The sequence below is a fragment of the Uranotaenia lowii genome, chromosome 2 (genome assembly GCF_029784155.1).
Source record: "Uranotaenia lowii strain MFRU-FL chromosome 2, ASM2978415v1, whole genome shotgun sequence".
NCBI lineage: Eukaryota > Metazoa > Arthropoda > Insecta > Diptera > Culicidae > Uranotaenia > Uranotaenia lowii.
The window spans coordinates 72,525,792-72,545,510 of record NC_073692.1 but is presented as its reverse complement, the minus strand read 5'-3'; the positions used below and the strand labels follow the sequence as shown (position 1 = coordinate 72,545,510).

The window sequence follows — 19,719 nt, the reverse complement described above, 5'->3', positions numbered from 1 at the left end:
TGTCTTTAAAACGTTCCATGTAGTATAATTTTAAGAGATTTGTGATTCAGAGGTTTAATTTTTTATGCGTATTAAATTCGCATTGAAAATTTTGTCATATGTGATGCCTTTTTAATTTACATTATATGTGATGGAAATTTACATCAAATAATCACGTTCCGTGTCAAATCATAATATTTGTGTTATTAGAATTCAGTGCTGTTAAGGATTCAACTTTTATTATTTTGTAAATTTGCAATAATAAATCGCGTTCCACGTCATGTAATGTTGAAGATTTTCAATTTCAGTGTTGTTAAGGATTCAGATTTTTTGGTGTGTGCCACTGAACCAAAACTACTTAATTTTGAGTTTAAATAAAGGAGCGTGTACAGGTAGGCGTTGTTTTGGCTGACAGCAATTCTGTACAACCATTTTCAGGCTGGCAGCCGCCATTTATTTCATTTCGAATTGGTGCTGAAAGTGGTGTCCATTCTACTCCAATAAAAAAACGGTGAAATATATAGAAAAAGAAAGTGTCATTGCGTGGAAAGTTATTAAAAGGATTCCAGTCACATCGCCTCAACGATTGTTGGTGCGTATAAGGTACGTAAATGAACTATTTATTGCAACAATCTGATTTAATTCTTTCGGGTGTATTTTAGCTATTTAACCTGTTTGTGGTTTTGATTAGGTCGTGTTTATTTTGAATGCGAAAAGTAGCAGATCGTTAAAAATTGGACTTTTTTGTGAAACTGCACAATACAATTTAATGAATTTTAGTCTTTAAAGATTTGTTTTTTTCCAAGTTTTAACAGAACGGGAAAAATACAAAAAAAAAAATGTTTCATATGGCAAGTTTGTATTTTAATCTGACATTATCGCGTTCAGTGTGATGTAATATAAATTTAGTTCTAATGCTATGTCTTTAAAACATTCCATGTAGTATAATTTTAAGAGATTTGTGATTCAGAGGTTTAATTTTTTTATGCGTATTAAATTCGCATTGAAAATTTCCAAATTGAAAATTTACATTAATTACTTCAAACTTCATTTATTTCCCTCTTCGGGTTTTTTTTAAATTTCGAAGGAGGGGGGGGGGGGGGGGGGTGACAAAAGAAGAAATTGATATTTGTTCCAGCCTAAGTGAAAACCGTATATAATATACCAATTTCCCTCTTTACTCTTAACACCTTCAATTTTCTCTTTATTTTTTCTATTCTTTTTTACAAGATGGAAATTTGACTTCCAACCATAACTGTCGGGTGTTAACTGACGTGAGTGGCTTCGTCCCATTAAAACCACCTTGGGCTTCGTGTGCCAAATGTGCCCCCCCACACCGTATAAAAATACATCAAGGGGTTATTTTTCTTATTCTTATAATTTATTCAAGACCAGAACTGCAGCTGTTAAATTGAAACAATTAATTTTTTGCTTCGATGAATTGCTTTTTTCTATGTGAATAACGCAAATTATACTGTTTACCTTTCATAAAGTACGTACACCGTATAAATCAGATCATTAGATATATAAAAAACCAAATTGATGTTAAAAACAAGATAATGTCAACTAAACACTCATTTCGTTTGAAAAGTTTAAACTGCCATTTTGAATATCGATACGAATTAAGAGTATAAGTGAGAAAATTAGTTTGAGTGTGTTTCTATCAAAGCCGAACATAAATATTTCCCCTGAATGCTGCCCCGGGATTTACATTTAACGAATTTGCGAAGCAAAACAAAACAAAATCTGAATTAATTGGAAAAAGTATTACGAGAACATTGATTCTATCTCTGTGACCTTAAAATTTATGGGACCACTTCGAATCTCTACCACTGTTATCACCACCGCCATCGAGGGAACAGGTCTGAAACCGATGCATCTAGAAAACCAAGTCTACAAAAGTAATATTAAGGTCGCTGCCCTATAACAGATACTCCTGAAGTTTACTAGCGTTTCTAGGAAGGAGATGCTTCATAGCTCTAATTCTAATTCCTTTTCCGCTTATTAACTTCAAAAAACTAGGTAAATATCTTTAAATTCTTAGTGACCAAGAATACCAATGATCATTAAAGACTGTTTGTCAGACTTTAGATTTCATATCAAGATCGAGTTTCAGAAGTTGATGATGTTGATTCAAGATGACATTCTCAAATTTGAAACAAGATATCAATGGCAGTTTTTCGATTAAAATATTAGCTTTTAGCAGGTTCTTTTCTAATTCGAGTTTATATTTCTAATCACGTTGAATAAGTCAATTTTAAACTATATGAAACTTCATCCAGATTTCAATTTTTCGATTTAAATTTTTGCATATAATTTCAGGTTCAAATTAGGATTTATGTTTCAATTTCAATGATTAAGTTCTGATTTCTATTATTCAATTAAATTCGAAGCATTTTATGTTTCACTCAGGTTTTAACGCACCTAACATTTCTAGATAACGTAATTATGAAATTACATAATCTTATCAACCCGGTTAATAATAATTCTACTAGACTACTAGAATTCTAGTAGCATTTCAAGAAGAATTTTTGCCTTTTACAAAAAGATTCAGCTATAGGTTAATTGGCCCCATTTAACCCTCCCCTTCTCACTAGGTTTTTCACGTTTTAAAAATAGAAACAAAAAATGAAACTGGATGATTTGAATCACTAGTCATTGTTACACATCTATCCTTACGATCAGTCTAATGGTCACCATTATAATGGTTAATTGATTCGGGAGCAGATTCAGAATCTAGAAGTGAGATTCAGAAATCAGATGCAGATTCAGAATTTAGATTAATCTTTAAAATTCAGATGCAATTAAGCGCTGAACCGGAGTCCGAAGCCGATAATTGCAACAGCAGAGAAATCCGCAAAATATTCTACATACTTACTGAAACAAAATTCGGAATTAAGAATCAATATTCAGATTCAGATTTGTGATACCAAATTCAAATCAGAATTTTGATAAAGAATTCGGATTTAGATTTTAAATTTGTTAATTCTTTACTTGAAATTATTCATACCTTTACATATTAAGAGAACAAAGTCGATTTTTTTCTTTATGCAATCGTTTGCTTAACTTAACATTTAAACAGAGTCCAAATTTTGATGCAGACTCACAATCAGAAACACTATTCAAATTTTGAATTCATCATTCAGTTTATAATTCAGATTCAAATGCCGAATTCATAATTTTTAATTCAACTTAGGATTTTTTATCTAGAAGCACTGATAAACTGATGTACAAGCTAAGCTTTGAAAAGTGTGTAAAGTCCCGACGACCGTTTTGAATCAATTTTATGTTTTTTGGTTGAGCCACCAGATGTCTCCAAGGACACCAGAGAGAACTGTCAAGAAGAAAATGAAATGTAAACAAAACAAAACAACAAACTTTTAGTCAATTATGAAAAGGTCGTATCTATTTGAAGAGTTTCGATCAAATTGATGTTGAAGATTCGTTACACATTTCTGATTTGCATTATCAAAATTTTACGCTTAACGTTGTTTTTCGAATTGCTTCAAACTAGCATGAAGCACTTAATATATGATGCGATGATATGATGCGTGAAAATGCCCGCTCAGAGAAGCCTAGAATCTGTATTTCTTCGTTGGATTGTTAATTTTAAGCTCAACTGGATAAAATAACTGGTTCGTCTGGCTTGTTCAAAGTTGTTAGTTAGCCTCTTTAGTAAAAAGAATTGAGGTAAAATGAACCAGATGAATTTACCTTGCTGTGAATATATTGAAGCCGTCCATTTTTCTACGATGTTAGTTTATTAATTTTTGAGATCATACACAATTGCGCTCTTCCAAGAATCAGGTACTTCAAAAGTTGATTCGGCTTGTTTAAATGATAGCATTTGAAGTTAAGAATACGTTTCTGGAATTTTATAATTCAAGCTTGTATATGTGTCATTTCGTCAGTCTCTCTAGTGACAATATTATAATGATGCTATTTTTCTCAGCTGAAATTTATTCTTAGTTCATCTAATTATATACATAGAGCAATTCATCTAAATGTATTTAAATTTATTTATTAATGAGTTCAAACACCATTTCGCCCTCTCGAAAAATTCTTGCTAGCAAAAGAGCTATCTAGAAACAGTGCCATCTGTTACGCCGTTCAAAAGTTACAAATCAAGCAATAGATGGCACTGTTTTTCGTCACTTTTTAACGGCTTCTTTAAAAGAGAGCACTGAAAATTTTACACAAGTTTTTGAAGTTTTTTTGTTCGAGCTTGTACATCAGTTCATCAGTGCTAGAAGGTACTATTTTAAAACAACACTCTAACCCAGATCCAGATTGCAGTCAATATTGAGCAACACTTTCTCTGATATAACAAGAGTGTAGAAAATATAGAGAATCACTCAAGATACCAGATGTTTAAGAATGTTAAATCGTTGATTAATAAATTCAATTTATTATAATAGCCTTATTATGTACTGTATATTGAATTCATTTTAAGAAATTCATTATTTTTTTGATCATTGATCAGATTTCAATAAATGTAATATTTCACTGCATTTAAAAAAAATGTTTTTTAAATTCTTTTATTTCAGCCTTCAAACATGCCTCGTACTAAAAAATATTCTTCGGAATACAAAACGAAAAAATGTCGTCTATACAATAAACAAAATTAAATTGAAAAAGTTGAACAAAGAAGGAAATTGAAAATCATTAGAAGTCAGAAAGAAATACAAACAAATCAAAATTGTTTCATTGAAGAATATCGACAAAGAGAAAATTTAAATCATACAGAGACAATTGACAATAATGCTCATCTTATTGCAAATGAAGATGACTTATACGAAGATAAAGAACAACAAAGAATCCAGTTTCGATTTCAGAGAAAAAGATTGGTGAAAAAACCGAAAGATATTGAAACATCTCAAATATTACGAGAAAAAAAAGCCAAAACAATGCGAGAAACTAGAGAAGATTTAAGCTATTACGAAAATGAAAAAGCAAAAAACAGAGATCGTTTGCGTAAGATAAGGAATGAAAATACAGAATATTATACAAGAGAGAAGAATTTAATTATATGTAAATTGGCAAAACAACGTTTAGCAAGCGTAAACGTCCAAGCTGTGTCGAATCATTCTAATCTGTTGAATATACGTTTACAGAGAAGTAACGATACGTATCATATGAATGAAAATGCACGCAACAGATTATCACGACGGGAGCAAAGAATGAATGAATTCATAGCTCACCGAGACAAATACTACAATCAGCTTAGTCGTTCGAATGATTTTCAATCCAAATCAATAAGGGAATTCATTGAGAATAGAAAGCAGATGCCCAAATATGTATGCGCAAGCTGCGAGGGTTCATTTTTCCTTAAAGGTGTTCAAAACATTTCAAAAGAAATAGTTGAGAAGATTTTGAAAAACGAAAACGTCCAAAATACTTGTGATTCACGAACATTGAATTATTATTTTCAAAATTCTTGTAATTTTTTGTGTAAAACTTGCATTCGATATGTAAAAGATTGTAAAATTCCCAAGCTTGCTTCAAGCTGGGGTCTAAAACTACCGCCGGTTCCCGAATGCATTACAAGGCTTAACGATATTGAAGAAAGAATAATTTCACCTTATGTTGCTTTCCAAAAGGTTGTTCTCATGTCGAAACGTGCTTGTAATCCACAGCTTGGAATGAAAGGGAGTGCAATTCATGTGCCTAGTAGTGTGCCCTTAATGGTTTCGTCTTTGCCAAGACAACTAAATAATCTTGATATTATACCCATACCGGTAGAATTCAAACGACATATGGGTCACTCTTCCACATATATAAGTGGATTGGTCCGTGCGTCATATGTATCAGAAGCTCTTGATTATTTGAAAGATACTGAATTATACAAAAAATATGATATACAAGTTTCTTCTCATGAAATGAGAACATTCACAGAAGAAATCAATCGGAACAATGTTATAAATGTTGACAATGATAATCAAGTTGCTGCAAGCGACGAAGGTAATATTAGAAATAGTCAAATCTGTATTGGCTCAAAACAAGTAGTGAATTCGAATTTACAATTAGACGATTTAGAGGTTGATGATGAATTTTATGAACATTTGGTAGATGATGATGATGAATGTTTACTTTTCGACTTCAATCAACAAACGGCACAGCATGCCACTATTGTAATGGCTCCAGGCCAAAACCACTGGCCTGTTTCGGTTCACGTTCAACCAGATATTGAATGTTTCTGTTTCCCCAAAATTTTCGGTGGAAAAAAAAGGCTAATACTCAACAAAAATATTACAAGATCTGATTTAATTAAATGGGAAGTGCGCTGCCACACAGTAAAAATTTCTGCATTCAGAATTCTATATTTGGCCAAAATTAAATTGGAATCAGAAGTTCTTAGTTCGACTACACTTACACTAAAAAAGAAATCAAATGCAAAAGGTGTAACAGTCGAGGAAGCATTAAATCCCCAGTTTATTGCAGAGCTAAGGCAGCATAATGATGGGTTGAATTTTTTGAAACACATCAGGTGTTCTCCGAGTTTTTGGAGCGTCAAGAAAAAGAATCTCTTCGCGATGTTACGGCAGTGCGGAAAACCAATATTTTTTCTAACCGTGTCTGCAGTTGAAAATAAATGGCCTGAATTGATACAGGGTTTGGTATTGAAGACCACGGGAAAACACATATCGTTATTGCAAGCTCTTAACCTTCCAGAACAACAAAAACACGATCTTATCAGGGAAAACCCTGTTTACTCAGCGTTGTACTATGATTTTAAAGTTAATGAGCTATTGAAGCTAATAAAACAACCCTCAGGCCCATTCCATCCGTATAAAGTAACAGATTTTTATCGAAGGCGCGAATTTCAAATGAGAGGTTCTCCTCATGATCACATGTTACTGTTCATTGAAGATGCACCTTGTCTTGATATAGACAATGAAGATAGTATAAAAGCTTTTGAAAAGTTTGCTGATACATTTATCTCATGTCAGTATGATTCTGATAATCCACTTTGTAAATATTTGCGTCACAAGCATACTGATACATGTTCTAAAGGACGAAGTAATAAAAACACATGTAGATTTAATTTTCCTAAATTTGTTCTAGCAGAAACGAAAATTTTAAAACCATTGCCTAAAAACGAAATTACTACAGCGGTTAAGAGAAATCTACAGAAAATAAAAGAAAAGATGGAAGTTCTATATTCAAGTAAAGAAAGATTAAATATATCTTTTGAAGAAATTTTGGAAAGCTTAGATTTGACTACAGATGATTACGTAACCGCTTTAAGAGCTTCTATTAGTAAAGTTACAATATTTTACAAACGTAGGAGCTGTGAAGTTGATATTAATTCTTATAATCCGATAATATTAAATTTAATGGAATCAAATACAGATTTGCAGCTAATCCTAGATGAATATGGCGTTGCAGCATACATTGTTGATTACATAGCCAAGTCTGAATCGGGACTCTCAAAGCAACTGAAAGAACTGCAAAATGAATTAGATAAAAGAAATATTACTTATCTGGAAAAGTTAAGGACAATTGCTAACAAATTTATCAATTCGAATCTAATGAGCGTCAGCGAAGCAATTTATCATTGTTTGAGCATTCCTTTGTCCCATTTCAGTCGAACTCATATATATATCAGTACTAGTAAAATCGATGATAGGGTAGTTTTTCTTAAATCAGAAAAACAATTAAGATCAATGAGCAAAGATAGTACCGATATCGCTGGTAAAGATATCATTACATATTATGCGGAACGAGAAGATCTACAGAACATTTGTTTAGCTGAGTACGCTGCATTTTATTTTAAAGCTAAAGGAAAAAGTCGTCCTGATAAGAACAGGTCGGAGAATCCTGATGAAGAAGAGGATATTGAAGAAACAGAAGTAGATAGAGAAAATCCCAACCATAAGAGAAGAAAAATACCTCGAATTCTGAGATATAATCGATACAAAATCGAACAAGATCCCGATAACTATTATCGAGAGCAATTACTTCTATTCTATCCATGGAAAAATGAAATTAATGAAATTGAAACAGTGAATTGGTTGGAAGTGTATAATAACAACCTAGGTGTTATTACAAGAAATCGTTCCAAATTTCAAATTCTGTCAGATGATGCAATAGACCAAGCCATAGAAGCCGCAATTGAAAATAGAGCCGATTTAGAAAATGAGGAAATTTCAGAATTCGAACAAAATCAGCTGTCTAAAGATCATGAAATTGATATTCTTATACAAGGCGGTATTGATAGACCAAAAACGGTTGTTCCATTTGTATATTCGGCTCCTCCGAAAGTAAACAAACGTGATCTTCTTGAAAATTTAAAAAAGCTTAATAACCGACAAAGAGAAATTGTAATTCATATTTACAAATGCTTTAAATTAAACAAATTACCTTTAAAAATTTTCATCTCCGGCTCAGCAGGTGTTGGAAAAAGTTTAGTTATATCAACAATATATCAGTTGATTACATATTTTCTGGAGTACTGTATTGAAAACTTGGTTTGGCAATCTTCAGATTCTGTCAAAGTGTTATTAAGTGCATTTTCTGGAAAAGCTGCCTTTTTAATTGGGGGGAATACTTTGCACTCAGCCTTTGCCTTACCTTTGACCGAAACTAGAAACATTCCAGATTTACCAATGGACGTTGCTAATAATTTACGTCAACAGTTGTTACATTGTAAATTGATAATTATAGATGAAATTTCAATGGTTGGGAGTACCATTTTCAGTCGTATAGATACAAGGTTGCGTCAAATCACAGGAGTTGATGAAAGTTTTGGTGGTTTATCTGTTATAACTGTAGGAGATTTTCGACAGCTTCCGCCGGTCAAGGATAGATTTATTTTCAATCCTCCAAGAGATTGTTTGGTTACGTTGGATCTTTCCCCATTATGGGCGGAGTTTGAATTTTACGAATTAACTGAGGTCATGAGGCAGAAAGATGACTTAGATTTTGTTAAAGCGTTAAATAATTTTGCTCAGGGATCTATGAATGCTGCAGATATCAAAGTTTTTAAAAGTAGAGAAGTCGTTGAAAGTGAAGTACCTAGTGACGCTATCAGGTTGTACTATACGAATTCAGATGTTGACAAATATAATGCCATAAAAATTGCAAACTCCACTGAAACCGAAATTCTAAGTTTGGCTGAAGATAAATTGACAGGCAATTTGAAGGAAGCACAAATGTTAAAGAAACTTGATATTTGGAAGGCCAAAACCACCAGAGATTGCGGAGGGTATCCTTATTCAATACAATTCAAAAAAGGTATCAAGTATATGGTAACTGCAAATCTAGACGTATCAGATGGTATCGTAAATGGTGCAACTGGAGTTCTAGAATATGTGTTTTGTAATCCGCAATCAAATAAACCTATAATAGTGTACCTTAATTTTGACTGCAAGAAAGTAGGCAGAAAAACTAGACTTAAGTTCCATGAATTAACAGAAAATTTGAATCTTAACAAAAACTGGACGCCTATTGAAAGACAAAGATATAGTTTGACTAATCATTTTCAACGTGACTATCAAGTTACTCGAAATCAATTCCCATTAGTTCCCTGTGAAGCCCTTACAATTCATAAAAGTCAGGGACAAACATATTCAAAAGTATGCGTTGATTTACGCAAGAAAGGGAACTCGACTCGTCAGTTAATTTATGTTGCCTTGAGTCGTGTTTCGAAACTATCTGGCCTTTATATTTTAGGAAATTTTCCGGGAAATATGGCCGACAATCCTACTATCAGAGCTTGTTTGAAAGAAACGGAAAGATTGAAGACATATAGACAATTAACTTTATCTTTTAATAATTTAACAACTCACACAGGATTGGTTATTGCTTATCAGAATTCTAGATCTTTAAGAGAAAATTTGAAGTATATCAACGCGGATGCATGGTATTCGAGATGTGACATAATTGTATTTTCTGAAACGGGTATCCTGACAAACGATGAAGTAAATATACCCAATTTTAATATTGTTTACCGATCAGATAGACAAACACTTCCATTCTTTGTTAAGAGTGGCATTGCAAAAGGTATAATATGCTATGCGAAAATTGGTTTAATAATTTCAGTAGAAAGTCATAAGACGGTTTTTAAAGCCAATAACCTAAATAAATATGTTGGCCACACCGACTTAGTGATTCTAAAACATAGACATCTTTCGCTTCTTACAGGCTATAAATCACCTAAAATTAATTATAAAGAATTTATATCTGTATTCAATTCAATTCACAAGGATAATAATGACCCAACCATATTGATAGGAGATTTCAATTTTAATCTCAACAGTACATGTGACGAAACAAAAAAATTTGTTGAATATCTGAATAGAATGAATCTTTTTGATAAGTTAGTTTGTAACGAGCCTACAACAGATCTTGGTTCAAGATTAGATATTGTGTTTTCTAACATAAGAAATATTTCAACTGGTGTATATGAGTCTTATTTTTCTGACCACAAACCAGTCTTTGCAATAATTCGTGAAACAGTATTGGAATTGGAATCTGCTGAATTTCTAGAAAGTGAGTATTTTGATAATTCTTCATCAAATTTAGTTAATGACAACCTTCACAATGAACTTTTCAATGACCCTCCAGAAGATTTTTTTAATGATGCTAATATTTTGATTGAAAATTCAACAACACAGATACTTGAAAACGAAGAATGGTCTAACGCTGAACTTTTTAGAAATTTGAATGATGCGTTATTAGATATTTTGGTTACTTCAATTGATTTTAATTTACATTCAGAATACCGCATTATGTCATTGTTAGAAAATTATTCTGAATCCCTTGATCTTGCTTATAGGCATTTGAAAGTATGCCCAATTCAGATTTTTGATAATTTGCGAGATATCGAAAGGATGGCGAATGAACAGTTTTGTCATGATGAATTTGTTGAAATTGAAATTCCGAGAGATGGAAATTGTCAGTTTCATTCGATTTCATATTCTTTGATTGGAAATATTAATTTGTCAAATGTTCTTCGAACGTTGGCATTCAGAAGCGTTTTACAAAATAAGTGCTATTTTGAAGGCAGAGAAAATTTACTTGAATCAGGATCATTTTTTAAACTTCTTTGTATTTCATGTGAAGACAGTGCCTGGGGTAATGCGGACACTTTATATGCATTGAGTATTATTTTACAGCGAAGTATTTTTGTCGTTATCAAAGGAACCCCAGTTAATTGTTTGGAAATCAGACCAGCAGTAGTATCATTCACTCCGATTGTTTTGATTTACGGATCATCCCATTATAATGTACTTCTTCCAATAAAACTTAATTCTAAATATGAGTTTCCGAATACAAATGTAATTAATGTAAGAGAAACGGAACTGTTTTCATAATTTTTTACTTGTTTAAACGGTTTCGATTCAAAACATGCCATTCAAAGCAGCATATAATTTGGTGTATTAAAATTGAGTGCAGAACATAAAAGTTGTGTTGCGTGCGATATTGTTATACACTGTGCCATTTCTTTGAGAGCTTTCAAAGTTAAATTATATGCCGGGAGTATAAACACAGTCAGTTTAATTTTAAATGAAATTTTTGGTAAGGCGTCAACATTGATAAGACAAGTCACTACAGATACTCAGTTAAACTTTGGTATTTGTGTATCGAACGTAGTGTCGAGAAATAGACAGTTATGCTGCGATTCGCTAGAATGATAATGATGACGATGATAATGATAATGATAATGTTTATAGTTGTTGAATTTTCAGTGGCTTTTTGTCGTCTTTTAACTAAAATAAAGAGAAGTCTACATATATTTGAGCACTGCGCGGTTTTTACATTCAATGTTCCAAATCTGAAAGGTTTCTCAATACAATTTTAGCAGTAAAGGTATGTGACTTGTTGAAAATAAGTTCTTTTTAATCTTTTTGAAAATATTACTCGATACGCTCAAATAGTTGTAGGGGAATGAGGTGGGAACATTATCATCATCATTATTATCATTACTTTATTATTCAAATTTCATACCATATGATACACACCATACCATACATTTAACCGTACGTTAAACCTCCCAATTGTTTCGATCGGATGTCAATCCGAATAAAGCTGTCAAGATTCTTCATTCCTTGAACCACACATAGGCAATTTGTGGCCAGGACACTGTTCATTTCAGTGGGAAATTGTATTTTGTTGAGAAATAGCCCAAAAAGAAAAACTATAGGAAAAAAGGAAGTATTCGAAGTTTTTTGAAAATGTGCAGTAATCTTTGGTGAAATCCGTTTTATTGAACGGAAGCGGCGGCGTCGGTTTTTTTTGTGACTTTGGAGAGATTCTTAAGACAATTGTGATTTCGTATTGTGGGTATGAGAATGACAGCAACACACACGAAAAATTCGCGGTGATGAGCATTTTTGGAGACCAAATCGGAATTCGAAATTGGTTTTAGTGAACGAAAGCGGAATTTAACTGACTGGGATTGGCCAGCGTCGTTTTTTAAAAGACCATTGTGCATTTGTTTGGCGTGGTTCTTGATGACTGCCACCTGAAAGGTTCGGGAAGCCGCTGTGAAATAGAATTTATTGAGCGATTAGGAAGACCAAATTTGTTAAAGCGGATCGGGAGACCGCTAGCAATAATGAAAATTTGATAAAGCGGATCGTGAGACCGCTAGGAAATTTACTGAAAATTGTTGAGCGGATCAAGAGACTGCTAGGAAATTTTGTGGAAAACTGTAGAGTGGATCGGGAGACCGCTAGGAAATTTACTGAAAATTGTTGAGCGGATCGGGAGACCGCTAGGAAATTTTGTGGAAACTATAGAGCGGATCGGGAGACCGCTAGGAAATTTACTGAAAATTGTAGAGTGGATCGGGAGACTGCTAGGAAATTTTGTGGAAAACTGTACAGCGGATCGGGAGACCGCTAGGAAATTTTGTGAAAAACTGTAGAGCGGATCGGGGGACCGCTAGAAAATTTACTGAAAACTGTTGAGCGGACCGGGAGACCGCTAGAAAATTTTGTTGAAAACTGTAGAGCGGATCGGGAGACCGCTAGGAAATTTACTGAAAATTGTTGAGCGGATCGGGAGACCGCTAGGAAATTTTGTGGAAAACTGTAGAGTGGATCGGGAGACCGCTAGGAAATTTACTGAAAATTGTTGAGCGGATCGGGAGACCGCTAGGAAATTTTGTGGAAAACTGTAGAGTGGATCGGGAGACCGCTAGGAAATTTACTGAAAATTGTTGAGCGAATCGGGAGACCGCTAGAAAATTTTGTGTAAAACTTTAGAGTGGATCGGGAGACCGCTAGGAAATTTACTGAAAATTGTTGAGCGGATCGGGAGACCGCTAGGAAATTTTGTGGAAAACTGTAGAGTGGATCGGGAGACCGCTAGGAAATTTACTGAAAATTGTTGAGCGGATCGGGAGACCGCTAGGAAATTTTGTGGAAAGTATAGAGCGGATCGGGAGACCGCTAGGAAATTTACTGAAAATTGTAGAGCGGATCGGGAGACTGCTAGGAAATTTTGTGGAAAACTGTACAGCGGATCGGGAGACCGCTAGGAAATTTTGTAAAAAACTGTAGAGCGGATCGGGAGACCGCTAGGAAATTTACTGAAAATTGTTGAGCGGATCGGGAGACCGCTAGGAAATTTTGTGGAAAACTGTAGAGTGGATCGGGAGACCGCTAGGAAATTTACTGAAAATTGTTGAGCGGATCGGGAGACCGCTAGGAAATTTTGTGGAAACTATAGAGCGGATCGGGAGACCGCTAGGAAATTTACTGAAAATTGTAGAGTGGATCGGGAGACTGCTAGGAAATTTTGTGGAAAACTGTACAGCGGATCGGGAGACCGCTAGGAAATTTTGTGAAAAACTGTAGAGCGGATCGGGGGACCGCTAGAAAATTTACTGAAAACTGTTGAGCGGACCGGGAGACCGCTAGAAAATTTTGTTGAAAACTGTAGAGCGGATCGGGAGACCGCTAGGAAATTTACTGAAAATTGTTGAGCGGATCGGGAGACCGCTAGGAAATTTTGTGGAAAACTGTAGAGTGGATCGGGAGACCGCTAGGAAATTTACTGAAAATTGTTGAGCGGATCGGGAGACCGCTAGGAAATTTTGTGGAAAACTGTAGAGTGGATCGGGAGACCGCTAGGAAATTTACTGAAAATTGTTGAGCGAATCGGGAGACCGCTAGAAAATTTTGTGTAAAACTTTAGAGTGGATCGGGAGACCGCTAGGAAATTTACTGAAAATTGTTGAGCGGATCGGGAGACCGCTAGGAAATTTTGTGGAAAACTGTAGAGTGGATCGGGAGACCGCTAGGAAATTTACTGAAAATTGTTGAGCGGATCGGGAGACCGCTAGGAAATTTTGTGGAAAGTATAGAGCGGATCGGGAGACCGCTAGGAAATTTACTGAAAATTGTAGAGCGGATCGGGAGACTGCTAGGAAATTTTGTGGAAAACTGTACAGCGGATCGGGAGACCGCTAGGAAATTTTGTAAAAAACTGTAGAGCGGATCGGGAGACCGCTAGGAAATTTACTGAAAATTGTTGAGCGGATCGGGAGACCGCTAGGAAATTTTGTGGAAACTATAGAGCGGATCGGGAGACCGCTAGGAAATTTACTGAAAATTGTAGAGCGGATCGGGAGACCGCTAGGAAATTTGTGAAAAACTGTAGAGCGGATCGGGTGACCGCTAGAAAATTTACTGAAAACTGTTGAGCGGACCGGGAGACCGCTAGAAAATTTTGTGGAAAACTGTAGAGCGAATCGGGAGACCGCTAGGAAATTTTGTGGAAAACTGTAGAGTGGATCGGGTGACCGCTAGGAAATTTACTGAAAATTGTTGAGCGGATCGGGAGACCGCTTGAAAATTTTGTGGAAAACTTTTGAGCGGATCGGGAGACCGCTAGGAAATTTTGTGGAGATCGATAGAAAATTTACTGAAAATTGTTGAGCGAATCGGGAGACCGCTGGAAAATTTTGTGGAAAACTTTAGAGCGGATCGGGAGACCGCTAGGAAATTTACTGAAAATTGTTGAGCGGATCGGGAGACTGCTAGGAAATTTTGTGGAAAACTGTAGAGCGGATCGGAAGACCGCTAGGAATTTTACTGAAAATTGTAGAACGGATCGCAAGATCGCTAAGAAATTTCCAGTAGTGACCAGCAGCTACGCCAACATCCAGGTCATGTGTAGAAATTAGACCTCTTGCTGAAGGACCCCATAATATCATCGTACAAGTGAATAAAATGAAAATGCACATGTATATTTGTAAGTGTGTGTGCTATGTTCCATTACTATTCAGAATTCGGTACACATAACGTTGGAAGAACGCCATATAAAATCGTTTTACAACTAATACTGTAAATGTTCAGCTAGAAGCAAATTTTAAGCAAAACTTTAACAAAAACAATTCCAAAAATACGTTATTTATGAGTGGTATTTGAACGTTATCGCAACTGATTGCAGAACAGTTTTACTATATGAGAGTTTTAACAGTTTTTAACAGTTACAAAACCTAACAACATATTAAAAATACATTCAATTCGGAATTAACGGTTGATGCATTGTATTTTACAATTTATATAAAAGTTAGCTTAAAGTTTTATCTACGCCTTGTCAAATCGTTTCGCAATTGTTTTAATATGGTTAATATGCATTGTGTTTTTACAGATTTTGAAAAAAATCGTTGAAAATGTCATCTGCCGGAAAATATGTTCGGGCCCCTAAATCCAACAGCGATCTCGAAGAATTCGGCAAAATGTATGGCGAGTGGTCGTCAGATGACATGGAGTTTGAAGAACGTCAAATTGCATTACATGAGAAACGTGAATATAAAAAAAGTGAAAACCAGGAATACATCCAGAAGATAGAAAAACTGCAGAATACTATAGACAAATTAGTTAACGAGATGAACACTTATCGCTCTCGTGAAGCTGACCAGTCGGTCAGAAGTTCTGCGCTTTCTGATGAAGATCAAAGCTGGAACAATGCGAAGGTCAATCCAGGTTCATCAGCAATCTCTGATGGTATTCGATGGGAAAATATAAAACCTTTCCCAAACGATGTTCCGGCATACGCTATGTGGGACCAATGGAACAGGTTTATCGATCGGTTTGAGATCGCTACTTCCTTGGCAAATGTGACGGACCCTGTCAAGCGCGCTCAGACATTGTTCCTTTCGATGGGAGAGAAACTCCAAGGAATTACCAGGGCCGCGAGACTTCGCCCAAGTCTGACCGAACCAAACTGCTACAACTTATTTGTCAAAAACATCGAAAAATATCTGCAATCAATGGTCGACGTAACGGCGGAACATGAAATGTTTTCCAATCTCAAACAAGGCATTGATGAGCCAACTATTGCCTTCCATGCACGTCTTTTGGAAAAAGTGCGTCTCTGTCGTTTCAGTCAAACGGATCAGGATCGATTCATTCGAATGCAACTACTTAAAGGAATGCGTAACCGTGAGGTGGCAAAGGCGGCCAGAATTTTTGGCTATGAGACGACATTTATTGTACAGTCTGCGACTCGAGAAGAGGCATACATTCCGAAACTGTCACGAGTAGCTGAATCCAGCAGAGCATTCATGGTGTCGCGAGAACGGAATCGGTTTAGCGGAAATGAACATCTGCCAAAACGCCGAAATAATGATGCGGGCTGGAATAACCCAAAAAGGTATCGACAAGAAAGTGAGAACCATTTTTCCGGAGAAGGAAAACGTTTTCGCTGCAATAAGTGTAACCGTTTGTTCCACAAATCTGGAACTTGTCCGGCAACTTATGAGGAGTGTCGTACTTGTGGAATTCGTGGACATTACGCGGCAACGTGCAGGGAAAGAAATGCCACATACATTCAGAAAAGGCAAAGCTCCATTAAGGACAGATCGGGTGAAAAAGTTAATCATAGGTTCATCGGAGCCAATTTGTTTCATACACGCAAAAGAAATTAGAGATTAATTTGCCGGAATTTTTCACTTAGACTCAACTTATGCTGTTCCCATTGAATCTACTTGTGTCCTTTAGACTATATTTTACTTCCCTATAACTTATTAATTTCACGTAAAATCTAAGTGAACGCACACACCCTTATTTTTAGTTTTTTTTTTCAATCACGAAAGTAAACATTCAATCCTTTCGTGGGGAAGTCCTCATACACTCAAAAGAAAAGCATAGTAAAATTACTAAATCCGTGGTTTAAATGAACAACACGCAACCATATTTTTGAGTCAATAATGTTTTGTTTTTGAAATTACTACGCGCATTGTAATTTTACTATGTGTTAATTTTTGCTGCGCATAGTAGTCTGTCTGTCAATGATTGAATAAATTCTTTTTCTTCGTGCATTGTAAAAGTACAATTTTCCATTATAAAAATATCACATTAAAATAAGTATCGTAGCATGGTATACAATAGTGAACCTTCATATAAGAGAAGCGACATCTGATCCCTCTTAAAATAAAATATGTGGCAACATCGCCGAAATCTTGGACAAAAAAATCCTCAGCACTGTTTTCTGGCTCAATGGCTGATATGAATAAAGCTCTAGTAATTGCTTTTGCTATTTTCGAGCAGTTTTGTGAGTCAAATACTCCTAATGGCATGCATATTTTTTATTCGGAGCTGGTTGAAAGTAAATGTTCTACTCTGCTTTTTCATATGTAGTTGAGCAAATGCTTTCAAATTTTGCCATTCCAAAGTTCGAGCTAAGTAAAAGCTATCGAAGCAATTGCTATTTTTTTATTCAAACCACCTAATGTTCAAGCTCTAAAGTGAACGCTCCTTCAATCCAACAAAACAACATTGAACTCGATGCCCAAATGATCGCGATAAACGGTATGAATGACTTGAATTTCGTTAATAATCAGTTAGTTTTTTAACCAGGAACACGATTCACCAAAGTATTGAAAAAAAATTGCACCTAATCATAAATTCATATGACCAGCTTTAAAATTATCTGTTTGAACTTGTAAGCGTTGCTAGTCAGTCGAAGGAGGCCGCGGTGATCTAGTTGTAATTGTAAATTAAATAAATGTTGCAGTGTTGTTTGTGGGGGTTAAGGGGCTCTCCTTGGTGAAGCAGTCCACCAAGCCACGCTAACCTAGCGAACGACCGGGCGAAAGATGGTCGTTCAACAACCCACCACCAGAGCGCAGTGCAGAGATGTGAGCCGTAGTCTTCAGGCGAAGAGGCGAAGCGTGCGATAGGGCGAAGCGAAAACGAGCGCGGGACGGGGGCAATGAACGCGAATGGGGTCAGAGCCGGTCAAAATGGAAATGACCATTCACTCTGGAAATAGTTCGCGAACGCACAAAACCGATCCTAAAAGTAACTGAAGGATCATAAAATTCTTCGTAAAATTTTAATTGTGGTGATTTGTGTAATCAGATTCCTAAAGGAACAGGAATCACCACCAGCAGAAGATTCATAAAAGGAAAGGCCAATCTTGAGTCGTTTCCGATTGGAACTCCAGGTAACCCCACGCCATTTTGCCCCTGCCCAAAAATATCCCTCTAATATAACCCTGAATATTATCAGGACCCCGCTGTTTCGGCTTGATTTTAAATCAACCAAACCCCGAGAGCGCCACAGCGCTCTAGAACTTCAGCCGACCACCACACCCGTCGGTGTTGTCATTCCGGTACCTGGTTCAGCACCCAAGGTGGGGCCAGGTACGGCATCACCACGCGCTTTACTCACCGTAGAAGGTCCAAGCGCGCCGCCCGACAATATCGACCGACCACCGTCGGTGTTACTTTCCCGGTACCTGTCTCAGCACCCAAGGTGGGGTCAGGTACTCCGCAATCACGCCGTTTCGCTCAGCTACGACGGACCAGCAGTGCCCGGTTCAGCACCCAAGGTGGGGCCGGGTACAACAACACTACCCGCAAGAGCCAGCCAGCTTCTAAGCGGACCTCCTCAAACCCGAGCTCGACGACAAGGAGGAACGGAATACTTACCAGGTCAGATAATTAGGTTAAGAAAGTGGTGGGTTAGCCAATTACTGCGAATCTGTGAAATTATACGGTACCTAGAATTTATCCGAGGAGTTTTTCTTAGCTCTCCCGAACTTCCCTGCAACTTGGTTGTATGTAAGCTTGCCGACCCTAGGGATTATTAGGGGTTCACCGCAAATCTACCGATTAGCTATCAGCTAGTCTTACACTTTTCCGCCCGACAATATCGACCGACCACCGTCGGTGTTACTTTCCCGGTACCTGTCTCAGCACCCAAGGTGGGGTCAGGTACTCCGCAATCACGCCGTTTCGCTCAGCTACGACGGACCAGCAGTGCCCGGTTCAGCACCCAAGGTGGGGCCGGGTACAACAACACTACCCGCAAGAGCCAGCCAGCTTCTAAGCGGACCTCCTCAAACCCGAGCTCGACGACAAGGAGGAACGGAATACTTACCAGGTCAGATAATTAGGTTAAGAAAGTGGTGGGTTAGCCAATTACTGCGAATCTGTGAAATTATACGGTACCTAGAATTTATCCGAGGAGTTTTTCTTAGCTCTCCCGAACTTCCCTGCAACTTGGTTGTATGTAAGCTTGCCGACCCTAGGGATTATTAGGGGTTCACCGCAAATCTACCGATTAGCTATCAGCTAGTCTTACACTTTGGCGCCCAACTAAAACTGCCTTACCGTTACTAGTTGTAGGGGTTCCACCGGTATCCGTTGCAGAATTCTCTGGGAAAACATCCAGGTTTCCTTTAAATAATTTTTGCAGTAATTGGTTGAATTACAAAACTTTCAACCGCTTTTGAAATTATTTCAGATTTAACAGAGGGGTTCTGAAGTTCAAA

General features: G+C 36.5%; 2 protein-coding genes across 4 annotated transcripts in view; one reads left to right on the top strand and one right to left on the bottom strand.

Moving 5' to 3' along the window:
- The window catches only part of LOC129748909 (breast cancer anti-estrogen resistance protein 3 homolog), a 353,061-nt gene that overhangs the window by 174,682 nt on the left and 158,660 nt on the right, over positions 1-19,719 (bottom strand). The gene's annotated exons all lie outside the window — the stretch shown is intronic.
- On the top strand, positions 453-17,203 carry LOC129748910 (uncharacterized). 2 transcript variants are annotated; one of them, XM_055743711.1, is made up of 2 exons: positions 453-582; positions 15,589-17,203. In XM_055743711.1, exon 2 carries the CDS (start codon positions 15,611-15,613, stop codon positions 16,865-16,867), a length of 1,257 nt encoding a protein of 418 aa, XP_055599686.1. In that variant the 5' UTR covers positions 453-582; positions 15,589-15,610; the 3' UTR covers positions 16,868-17,203. The 2 variants fall into 2 exon arrangements, with proteins under 2 accessions (XP_055599686.1, XP_055599687.1); XM_055743712.1 differs by lacking the exon at positions 453-582 and adding an exon at positions 1,845-2,001.

Excerpts from the sequence above, each read along its gene's own strand:
- LOC129748910 (XM_055743711.1), top strand. The coding sequence starts at position 15,611 with ATGTCATCTGCCGGAAAATATGTTCGGGCCCCTAAATCCAACAGCGAT.